The sequence below is a fragment of the Schistocerca americana genome, chromosome 1, assembly GCF_021461395.2.
Source record: "Schistocerca americana isolate TAMUIC-IGC-003095 chromosome 1, iqSchAmer2.1, whole genome shotgun sequence".
Lineage (NCBI taxonomy): Eukaryota > Metazoa > Arthropoda > Insecta > Orthoptera > Acrididae > Schistocerca > Schistocerca americana.
Window position 1 is genome coordinate 1,035,808,087 of NC_060119.1, and position 12,548 is coordinate 1,035,820,634.

General features: G+C 38.5%; 1 protein-coding gene across 6 annotated transcripts in view; it reads left to right on the top strand.

Moving 5' to 3' along the window:
• The first annotated feature begins 10 nt into the window (after nt 1-10).
• Nucleotides 11-12,548, top strand: part of LOC124616789 — a 125,772-nt gene continuing 113,234 nt past the window's right edge. The window contains exon 1 of one of the 6 annotated variants that reach the window (XM_047145213.1): nt 11-366. In XM_047145213.1, coding sequence (XP_047001169.1) covers nt 333-366 — 34 coding nt within the window. In that variant the 5' untranslated portion in view covers nt 11-332. The remainder of the gene's footprint in view (nt 367-12,548) is intronic. The other 5 variants (XM_047145208.1, XM_047145212.1, XM_047145214.1 and 2 more) reach the window with 5 other exon arrangements.

Sequence of the window (12,548 nt, forward strand, 5' to 3'; positions counted from 1 at the left end):
AATGTTCTATTTTTAAAAGAATTAGATAATTATAAAAGGTTCAACTGAATGACTGTTAATGGATAACGGTATAATATAACATTTTAACCAGTCAGATATTTGGCTCGTACTTCCGGCTTGAACAAATGAATTACCAGTTGAACACCTGCGATGAAATCCTGCGAAGGTGTTATCGCGGCTTGCCCAGGTTCGGAAGAGATTGTTAGTAAACACTAATGCAAAAGCTTTTTCAGCAGTGACAGTTATTAAGTCGGTGTAGTGAATATCTGGTCGTTTCAGAAGAAATGAAGACTGTAACAAGCTTGTTGCGATCAGTTGTTAAACTGTGAATAATGCAATGTCCAAGAAGACGACGCGGCGTTTTGTGTAAGTATTTGTTCTCACTTCTACAATAAGGTGCTAAACTTTTGATATAGATTGGTAATGAGCTGACATTATTCGATGACCGTGAATGAAGCGATGTATTATATAAACACGAAATTAAACTTCAGGATTTTGTGTCGTTCAATAAATAGCTTGATCAATCAATAATGCTTGCATTGTTTGATATTGTGTTTGCTATGCTGTTAACCAGTTACTAACCCGTGAAAGTCAAGTGATATCCGTCCGTCAGGGTATTAATTTCTGCCATTATTTGAAAAAAAAAAAAATTATTTGCGTGTGCCGATTTGTTGAGAACTGGAAGGTAGGAGGTACTGAGAATTGTTACTGTGTGGATAGTTATGAAACAAACATCCAAAATAAAAGTGCCCCATTTTAAATGATTTCAGTTACGTGTTTAACTCAGTTTCTGCTTAGTGCAAAATTTTGCTTGTTTCGATTGAATGGAAATAAAGAAATGGGGGCTAACTTTTCTGTAACGTATACCGCGAGGTGTGGTCTCTGGGACCCCTATGTTGGAATCTAGATTTAAAGCGGCAGTCATTTGAAATTTTTAATTTAATTTGTATAACATTTATTTATACAGTTAGTTAAGTGTTGTCTAAATATTCCTTGTTGCTTTTATTGCGCTAAATGAAGCCTGCAGTAGTTCACTTTGTGTCACACAAAATCACGTAGTATCTTGTGCCCCCTCCCCCATTTTTTGTACGCACAAATTTAATTTTTCGAGAACTGAATTTTACATTCTAAAAAAATCATATCATCTCTGTAGTGACTAAATTTTCACTTGAAATTAATTTTAAAGTTTCACATAAAATTGCTTTTGATAGGTACAAAAAGAAAGTGCAAAACTGACATTCGATGCTGGGATTAACATTTGGTTGTAACTAATATTTAAATATTTTCCTATAGAAACAGAAAGGTCCACATCTCAATTGTCCTGAAGCTCTTTCTGTGCATGAGTGTCATGTTTGCTAGCATCACTGGCTATAGTAAAATTGTCAACTTATTCATCTATTTCTTGATCTATATCACTGACGTCGTCTTCCGAATATATTTTGCTTTATATCAAAGAAAATAGGCACTTAGTTCAGGGAGGTGCAGTCTAGGAGACCCCAACACATCATTAACATGTGTCAACAACAAACAAAGAAGGGGATAATGCAGCCAGTAACAAAACATTGTAGGGTTGTCAGTTGGAGGAGGATATAAAAGCATTCACCAGAACTAACCTTGGAGAGTGAATTTGAAAATTTTTGCATGGTCTGAGAGACCGCACCAAGTGAGTTGAGGATTAAAAGTAAATTCCAATAGTGAACAAATATGGAAGAGAATGGAGAAGCAGAGCAGAAAAATGAGTAAATCAAGACCAGGTAGACCATTACAAACAGATGATGCTAGTATTTCAGAGAATAGAATTCGAAAGTACTCATGCTAGAAAGAAAACTAACTGGAGAGGTGGAGAAAAAAAATAAACTGGAGATTGGCATTGGTGAAGTAGTTTGTTTGTCAGTCATTCACACTGAATAACAGATTGGCAGGCCGAGTGGTATGCTGCTATAATATAAACAAAACTTTCAAGTTTATTGAATGTCATTGTTGTTGCCCCCTGTTATTTTGTATGTTTTGCCAGTGGAGCAGTCTGGAATGTGTGGTGCTGTAAGATAAACAACAAAGCTTTTGTATGAACCTAAGAAATTAATAATTTTTATTGCCTTTGTTTTGCTAGATTTTACATTCAGTACCCAGTTATTCTAACCTATTTCATGTGCCGCTGCATGCATGCTGAATCAATAGATCGAAGTCCAAGGGCAGTTTAGAGCCTGCACATTCTTTTAATGTCCAGTCAGGAGGCATTGGAGAGGGGCCATGTGACTGTTTGCTGCATCTGTCCGCAGAGGAGTGCTTGTCCACCCACTTATGTTGATGATAAGGCTGACACATACAGAATGTAGGTTAACCCCAAACAATTCCTTTGTAATCCAAATTTACAATAAACACAGTCATTATCTTTAAACGTATGACTCCCTTCAGATGCCCACATCCTTCCACAGCCTAACCAGGACCCACTGCAAGTCGTCACTTCGTTATGCATCTTAAACGTGGACAAGAACTATGATGGTAAGGAAGCATGAGAAAGAGTTCCAAGATTGCCAACAGGTGTATTATTGAGTCTGGACACATGGTTGAAGCTTACTTTCTTTACCATAGTCCTTTAAAAGTCATCAATTATCAGTCATAATTAAGATGTGGGAGTAAAGTGAAAATGCATCTTGGGCTGTTTGCCAAAAGGATTCTGGGGCATTTGCTCAGCACCAAGACATACAGATGCCTCATATTTGTGTTGTGTATTATGGCACTAAAAGTGACAAGAATGATATTCAGTGTGATAACTAAATATTTCAGGATAGATAAAAATCTACTTGCCAAGCAGCAGCTGGAAAACACACACATAAAATATATTAAAATTTGCAAGCTTTTGGAGCTAATGGCTTCTTCTGGCAGAAGGGTTAAAAGGGAACGAAGAAGGGCAAAGGAAAAGAACTGGAAAAGTCAACCAGAACCCCAGGTCGGGAGACTTACTAGATATGGTGAGAAGGAAAGACTGATAGTTGGGGCTGTGCCAGATGAGATTTGAAAATCTGTGGGCCACCTTAAAGGTGGAATAGAGGTTAATATGCAAAGAATAAATTTCTCCCAAAACATTGTGCACAAGTTAATAAATGCAAAAAGCTAAGTGCTTTGCATGTGATACAGGTGGGAGGGACGGCAAAATAATAGACAGGTCAGAAAAAAAAGATATAGAAAACTAACAGGGAAAGAGGAAAGAAGTAATTACCGAGAAGGAATGCTGAGACTGAAGAAATCAATGTAAATTATGGCCAGTTGGCTGCTAAGAGCCAAGAACATGTTATAGTGCCAATTCCCACATGCAGAATTCTGAGAAGTTGAAGTCTGAGAGGGAAGGGAGGGGGGGGGGGGGGGGGAGAAACCAGATGGCAGGTGTGGTGACACAGGCACCAAGATCTGACTGTCATGTTGTAGAGCAAGCTCAACAGGGTAATGCATACAGCATACTCTCCTATGGCCATTCATCCTAACTGGCAACTTTATGGTGGTCATGCCAATGTAAAAGGCCGAACAGTATAACGGCTGGTATATGACGGGTCATTTCACAGGTGGCTCTCCCTTTGATTGTATATGTGTTGCCAGTTACATGAATGGTATAGGTGGTGGTAGGAGGGTGCATAGGGTAAATCTTATAGCAGGAATGGTCACAGTAATCTCTTTCTTGCATATGCCCTATCTTCCATTTTCAAGCTTTTCAGTTTTCAAATCTCATCTGGTGCAGTCTTTCCTTCTCATCGTGTCCCGTAAGTCTCCCCAACCTGGGGTTCTCGTTGACTCTTATGGATTCTTTCCCTTTTCCAAAAACTCACCAGTCCTTTTCCGTTGCCCCTCTTCCTTCCCCTTAAACCCTTCTTCTAGGAGAAGGAGCCACTAGCACCAAAAGCTTGCAAAAATTTGGCATTACAGAAGCGTCCGATTCCATCCATCTGCTTTGACCTATGACGTCACCAGTAAGGCAAAAACGGCTACTTCCAGCGTATACAAAATTGTAACAGTGATGCCACTAGATATGCACACCAACATGTGGATAAAAATAAAAAATGACACAATAATGTCTCACTCCAAAAATAAAATGAAACTAATGGACAACGTTAGAAAATTGAGGGTTTGTGGTGGGCACAAGCTAAATATACGACAATAAAAAAAACACCACACCATCCTAAAACAAATCATGTAACAAAAAATTAAATTACAACATTCCGCTGCAAAAACAAAACCATGGGAACCGGACATTTCCCTTGACTAATGTAGCTCAACCGCAGAAATTGAGACAGAAACCAACACCAACAACTCCAAAAAGTGAACTCTGACATTTCCCTTGACCTGTATAGCCCAACTGCAGTTATCAGTACCAAAAAACCAGTACCTACAACTTTAAAAAGTGGAACCAGAACCCCAACAACTCAAAAACCCAAATACATCAGCTAAAACGCAACCAACCTACCATAAATATATAATGGGAAAAACATCACTATTAGTATAGAATAAAACAAAAACAAAAATTATTTACCAAAAAGTCTCTGGTGATATCACCCAGGTTGGCCAACACACACACACACACACACACACATATGCACAAACAAAAACCTTATTAACTCACCGAAAACTCTTCCACAACCCATGTTATTGCACCTGTTATCTAAACCCAAAACCATGTAGCACAATGCAACCAAAACTCAAATGAACCCAATACCACATGTTAAACTCAACATGTCCACATCCACCAGGGGACACCACCAAATACAACAACTCGGACATCCACAAACACAACCAACTCAAAATCACTGCACCGTAGTGACGTAACACACCACAACATGGGTCAAACCCGACAGGTGGAATTGGGCACTTCCACTGACGCCATACTTTAATACCTTTCATGTATGCTTTTTCCTGCCACCGCTTAATGAGTAGATATTTTTATCCATTTAGTTATATTATATTTTCAAAGATTGATTGTTATCATTGAATGAAATATTTAAGATGTTCAGTTAATATTCTGAGGAAAGTAAGAGAGCTCAATGGTTTACGGTATCTTCAGGAAGGGGGGTCAATTAAAAAAAGTTGATGCGAAACACCAAACTGGGACAATTGGGTTAAGATGATGATCTTGTAGCTCACGGGCATTGTCTCGCCACTCAGTATGGAAACATTACTTGCTGACAGTTCATGAGCCATCAAAATGTGGTTACTCAGCTGCCAGAAAGTGATGGGAAGTGTGATAAAATTGCATGAACCCACACTTTGCTAGCTCATGTGACAGTAATTTAGATGTTGGGCTCTACATTAAATGTAGGTATTAGGCAACATTTAGTTGCTTGATACCCTGCCCATCATGAATTATGAAGAATTTTTCTTTTGAGGGTAGTTCTGTGGGAGTTTTCATTGATTGGTTTCACCAAGTCACATCCAGACACTCTCATTCTAATGTTACCTGGACTCCAGGTTTCTCTATTAGTCAGTCTTATCAGCACAACAAATTTTTTAAAGGCATCAAATAAACACGACAGGCAGTAAACAACCAGATCACTAAAAGTTACCTGACACTATCGGTATCAAAAACAAATTAATCAAATCATATCTTCTGCTGAAATAAGTGATAAGATTTATGATAACATTAATGATTTGTCAAGATCAGCACTCAGTACACAATGTAAGAGATTATGACAATGTAAGTGCACTTTAGTCAACAGACCTTCAAAAACAGGAAACTTGATTGCTTTTCTTTGGGCTTGAACCACAGTGGCGCAAAATGTGTTGAACCTGATCATTTTCTTCCGTAGACTGTGATTATTATTTATTTTCTACTGTTGACCAATTCTGGCTTGTGTGCATTTGAAGTATTTAAATTATCACCATAATTGTAATGAGTGTCTTGCCTTGAATTATGAAACATTAGTTTATAGACAAACAACAATTGGCTGTAAACAACGCAGAATGTTGGTCATTCAACATCCAACTCACATTATTCTCACAACACATACTGAAAGCCGTGGATCAGGGCCGTCAAATTGTGCCTCAGGGAAGTATTTTGCACCCTTTGCTGTTCATGTTGTATGCTAATGGCCAAGTGGCCACTATTAATAGTAAATTTGGACATAATGCAGTTGTGTATGATTGATGTACTATCTGGAAAAGCAGATCTTAATTAGAAAGTGGCACAAAGACTGGAAACTTGCTTTACAAGTTCAGAAATTTAAAATTGTTCATTTAATGAAATACAGAAAAATAGTGTGCTACAACTATAACATCAATGAGTCACAGTTGCAGTCAGTCCATATGAAGTGATCCAATGAGGGTTGCTTGACCATTTTTAAATATTTTGATTTTTTGTATGTTATTGCCTTATAATTGAGAAGTCATTTGTAAGTGCATGACGGTTTTTCAGTTTGGAGATGTTATCATTAATTTGAATATCTCTGTGCCGGGTTAAGTTACAACATTGCAATTTACGTAATTGATTTTAGAAAAGTCTCCTCTACAACATTGTTTATTACAATGAATTCAAAAATAACATTTGAAATGACCTCCAAAGTTTGGCACTGAAAACTTAGAAAATCCAGAATGGGATTTTCTCTCTGCAGCGGAGTGTGCGCTGATATGAAATCCACTATTTAGACCCAAAAATAACAACCAAGGAGTGATTTATCAGTGTGTATCTTTTTCTGTAGTTAGATGTCATAAATTACTAGTCTTAAATAGAGTGACAATGCTGACAATCGTTTCCTTAATTTTTTATAAATTTTTGGAATTTGAAAATCTTGATCTTTTGTAATGTTCAGAGCTAGTTATCTCCAGTGGGACTGAATATAAAAATTTGATTTGTGCACCTATATGATAGCAAAGTACTGTAAAAATTTCCAACATTGATATTTGACTGTGAACAAACACATGAATTTTTGAAAATGACAAAATAATTCACATTGTGCAACAATTGATCTTACGGATGTTGCCTATTTATGTGGTTTATTGTAACATTGTAACAAAATTTAGTTGTAACATACATTTAGTTAATACTACGATCATTTGTTTAGTCAGCATTATTTATTTCAATAATAAAATATTAAACAATAGGAGCTTTTGGTTTATTTCTATGTTAAAAAAATTTGCCCATTTAAATCTAGGTTTATTCTCAGTTTAGCACATTATTACAGGTTCAAAAATGTTGCAAGTAAAATAATAAAAATGTGAAATTGGTCTGTTGTTAAAAAGGCTACAGTTTTGTGCATGACTTTAGTCCTCAAGACAAAAGTAACAGGAGCTCAGTGGACAGACTTAACAGATTTTAAAGTCTGCACAGGAGCCCAGTAGTCAGTGACAAGTCTGTATATGAATTGTGCAGCACCACTACATTGGCTGGGTGTGGCATTGTTGTAAGCAGTTTGTTGAGAAACCTCTCTTATAGCGGATGTACATACTCCATTGACAGTGCAGAATATTTTATCTGCTTTTGTTGTAAGTGTAATTTTTAATTAACTAAAATAATTTTAAAATTTAATAATAAATAAATTTGAAAGACTAACTGGAATGTGATAAAATGGATGAAAAGTGCTCTATTGGACATATGGTAATTGTAGTGTGTCACAAATCAGTGTATGGTTCAGTTAAAAAAAATGTTAATGACTTTGATGAAGATAGGCAAACTTTGTTAAAATTACAAGCAGTGTCGTCTGTTTCATCAGTTTGAGTAGGATGAGAAAAATATACTCTGAAGTACAATCAGATTTTTGGAAAAAAATTCTCGGATACACTCAAAGTTCATAAAAAGCCAGTTATTAAAAGTTTGAGGGAAATAAAACTTGAACATTTGTACTTGCTAGTAACAAGTAAAGCTTAATTTGATTCCTGGAAATTTCCTGTGCCCAAATCGTTACTCAAAAATATTTGTCTTGAATTCAGGACCAGAATCATGTAACCATGTTAATGTAACCTTGTTAATGCCATGTAGATTTGTCATGAGGAAGCTATAAGTAAATTGGATTTTGCTGGTTCTAATTTAGAGGTGTCTTCTGCTTCAAAAATAGGAAATAAGTAGCGGAAAAAGAAATGTAGTTATCGAATTTCAGACAAAATTAGAAGAGGCTTAGAATCGCGCTTTAATAACACAGATACCAATTGTACTTCAAGTAAGTGTTCAGTGATAAGTGTTCAGTGACACCTAAAGAGGAAAAAGTGTGGCTGAGCGGTTCTATACGCTTCAGCCGGGAACCGTGCGACCGCTACGGTCGCAGGTTCGAATCCTGCCTCGGGCATGGATGTGTGTGATGTCCTTAGGTTAACTAGGTTTAAGTAGTTCTAAGTTCTAGGGGACTGATGACCTCAGATTTTAAGTCCCTTAGTGCTCAGAGCCATTTGAACAATTTGAGGAAAAAGTTAAAAAAACAGTTCAAAAGTTCATAATTTCTGATTGTTTGGTTAGCTAAATCAATAGTTAGTGAAAGAGCAAGGCAGTCTACCAGTTTTAAGAAAGCAGAAAGGAATAGATGTAAGGGGAGAAACAATTAAAAAGATCCAGCAGTTTTTTCATGACAATGAAAGCAGTAGACTGTGCAAAGATAGCAAAAGAGTTGTTATAGATGGAGTAAAAGTAACAAAGCAGAAACTACTAGTGCTGAAAAATTTAAATGAATTTTAGGTAGCTTTCAAAATGCTCATCCTGAATGCAAAATTGGAAGGCTCAAATTTTGTGACCTTCTTCCTAAGTGGTGGTTTTGGCTGGTTCCTCAGGAGCCCACACTCTATGTGTGTTTGTTTATATCGTCTTTGTTTATATCCAAATGTAAGACTGTTGACAGGAGGTGCAAAACTTGATGATGTGAACTACAAAGAGTTACTAGATTTAATGGTCTGTTGCACTAACAATTATGACTGCACAATGAGTGTGATGATAAATGTCATGCTAAAGAAACTGCTCTTGAATGGTTTAACAAATCTGAGGAGGAAATGCCCGACAGTGTTACCTTCAAACAGTGGGTCACAATGTACGGGGCTGAAATGGTATCAATGGTTAAATGTCAGGAAGAGTATTTCGAATCTTTGAAAATTTCAAAATCACTACTATGTTTCTAACATCCAAATACGTTTTTGGAGGACAAAAAGGCACAACTTTATGAAAGTGAATGCATAGCCCTAACAAATTTTTCAGAAAACTTAAAGGCTGAAATACGAGGGTACCACTGGATCTTTGACCAGGCAGCAGTGCATCCATTTGTTCTGTAATTAAAAAATGAGAAAGATGAAGTTTGCAGTTCTTCAACTTGCATTCTAAGTGACCACTTGGAGCGCAGCACTTCGGTTGTCCATGTGTTTCAAAAGTATGTAACAAATTACATAAAAGAAAAGTTGCCCAAGGTTGAGAAGCTCATATACTTTTCACATGGAACTGGTTGTCAATCTACATTTACATCCACATCCACACTCCGCAAGCCACCTGACGGTGTGTGGCGGAGGGTACCCCGAGTATCTCTATCGGTTCTCCCTTCTATTCCAGTCTCGTATTGTTCGTGGCAATAAGGATTGTCGGTATGCTTCTCTGTGGCCTCTAATCTCTCTGATTTTATCCTCATGGTCTCTTCGCGAAATATACGTAGGAGGGAGCAATATACTGCTTGACTCTTTGGTGAAGGTATGTTCTCGAAACTTTAACAAAACCCCGTGCCGAGCTACTGAGCGTCTCTCCTGCAGAGTCTTCCACTGGAGTTTATTTATCATCTCCATAACGCTTTCGCGATTACTAAATGATCCTGTAATGAAGCACGCTGCTCTCCGTTGGATCTTCTCTATCTCTTCTATCAACCCTATCTGGTACGGATCCCACACTGCTGAGCAGTATTCAAGCAGTGGGTGAACAAGCATACTGTAACCTACTTCCTTTGTTTTCGGATTGCATTTCCTTAGGATTCTTCCAATGAATCTTAGTCTGGCATCTGCTTTACCGACGATCAACTTGATATGATCATTCCATTTTAAATCACTCCTAATGTGTAATCCCAGATAATTTACGGAATTAACTGCTTCCAGTTGCAGACCTGCTATTTTGTAGCTAAATGATAAGTGATCTATCTTTCTACGTATTCACAGCACATTACACTTGTCTACATTGAGATTGAATTGCCAATCCCTGCACCATGCATCAATTCGCTGCATATCCTCCTGCATTTCAGTACAATTTTCCATTGTTACAACCTCTTGATACACCACAGCATCATCTGCAAAAGCCTCAGTGAACTTCTGATGTCATCCACAAGGTCATTTATGTGCATTGTGAATAGCAACGGTCCTATGACACTCCCCTGCGGCACACCTGAAATCACTCTTACTTCGGAAGACTTCTCTCCATTGAGAATGACATGCTGCGTTCTGTTATCTAGGAACTCTTCAATCCAATCACACAATTGGTCTGATTGTCCATATGCTCTTACTTTGTTCATTAAACGACTGTGGGGAACTGTATCGAACGCCTTGCGGAAGTCAAGAAACACGGCATCTACCTGCGAACCCGTGTCTATGGCCCTCTGAGTCTCGTGGACGAATAGCGCGAGCTGGGTTTCACACGACCGTCTTTTTCGAAACCCATGCTGATTCCTACAGGGTAGATTTCTAGCCTCCAGAAAAGTCATTATATTCGAACATAACACATGTTCCAAAGTTCTACAACTGATTGACGTTAGAGATATAGGTCTATAGTTCTGCACATCTGTTCGACGTCCCTTCTTGAAAACGGGGATGACCTGTGCCCTTTTCCAATCCTTCGGAACGCTACGCTCTTCTAGAGACCTACGGTGCACCGCTGCAAGAAGGGGGGGGGCAAGTTCCTTTGCGTACTCTGTGTAAAATCGACCTGGTATCCCATCAGGTCCAGCGGCCTTTCCTCTTTTGAGCGATTTTAATTGTATCTCTATCCCTCTGTCATCTATTTCGATATCTACCATTTTGTCATCTGTACGACAATCTAGAGAAGGAAGTACAGTGCAGTCTTCCTCTGTGAAACAGCTTTGGAAAAAGACATTTAGTATTTTGGCCTTTAGTCTGTCATCCTCTTTTTCAGTACCATTTTGGTCACAGAGTGTCTGGACATTTTGTTTTGTTCCACCTACCGCGTTGACATAAGACCAAAATTTCTTAGGATTTTCTGCCAAGTCAGTACATAGAACTGTACTTTCGAATTCATTGAACACCTCTCGCATAGCCCTCCTCACACTACATTTCGCTTCGCGTAGTTTTTGTTTGTCTGCAAGGCTTTAGCTATGTTTATGTTTGCTGTGAAGTTCCCTTTCCTTCTGCAGCAGTTTTCTAACTCGGTTGTTGTACTACGGTGGCTCTTTTCCATCCCTTATGGTCTTGCTTGGCACATACTCATCTAACGCATATTGTACGATGGTTTTGAACTTTGTCCACTGATCCTCAACACTATCTGTACTTGAAACAAAACTTTTGTGTTGAGCCGTCAGGTACTCTGTAATCTGTTTTTTGTCACTTTTGCTAAACAGAAAAATCTTTCTATCTTTTTTAATATTTCTATTTACAGCTGAAATCATCGATGCCGTAACCGCTTTATGATCGCTGATTCCCTGTTCTACGTTAACTGTTTCAAATAGTTTGGGTCTGTTTGTCACCAGAAGGTCTAATATGTTATCGCCACAAGTCGGTTCTCTGTTTAACTGCTCAAGGTAGTTTTCAGATAAAGCACCCAAAAAAATTTCACTGGATTCTTTGTCCCTGCCACCCGTTATGAATGTTTGAGTCTCCCAGTCTATATCTGGCAGATTAAAACCTCCACCCAGAACTATAACATGGTGGGGAAATCTACTCGAAATATTTTCTAAATTTTCCTTCAGATGCTCAGCCACAACATCTGCTGAGCCAGGGGGCCTATAGAGACATCCAATTGCCATGTCTGAGCCTGCTTTAACCGTGACCTTCACCCAAATTATTTCAAATTTCAGATCTCCGTCACTTTCCTTCGATACTATTGCACTTCTTATCGCTATAAACACACCTCCCCCTTCACTGTCCAGCCTGTCTCTGCGGTATAAATTCCAATCTGAGTTTAGGATTTCATCACTGTTTACGTCTGATTTCAGCCAACTTTCTGTCCCTAGTACTATATGGGCGTTTTGACCGTTTATTAATGCGACCAGTTCTGGTACCTTTCTATAGACGCTCTTGCAGTTTACTATTAGCACATTAATATTGTTATTCCCTGTTGCATTTTGCCTACTCCTTCCTTGCCGCGTCTCAGGAGACGTCTTGTCGGGCCTAGGGAGGGAATTCTCTAACCTAAAAAACCCCCATGTGCACTCCACACGTACTCCGATACCCTTGTAGACCCTACATTTCTCCACCCGATAGCGGAGGTCGAGAAATTTGCACCCCAGATCTCCGCAGAATCGTCTGAGCCTCTGGTTTAAGCCTTCCACTTGGCTCCAAACCAAGGGACCGTGATCGGTTCTGGGAACGATACTACAAATAGTTAGCTCTGATTCCACCCCGCAAGCAAGGCTTTCCGCCAACCGCCTGTACGAACTGAGGATTACCTC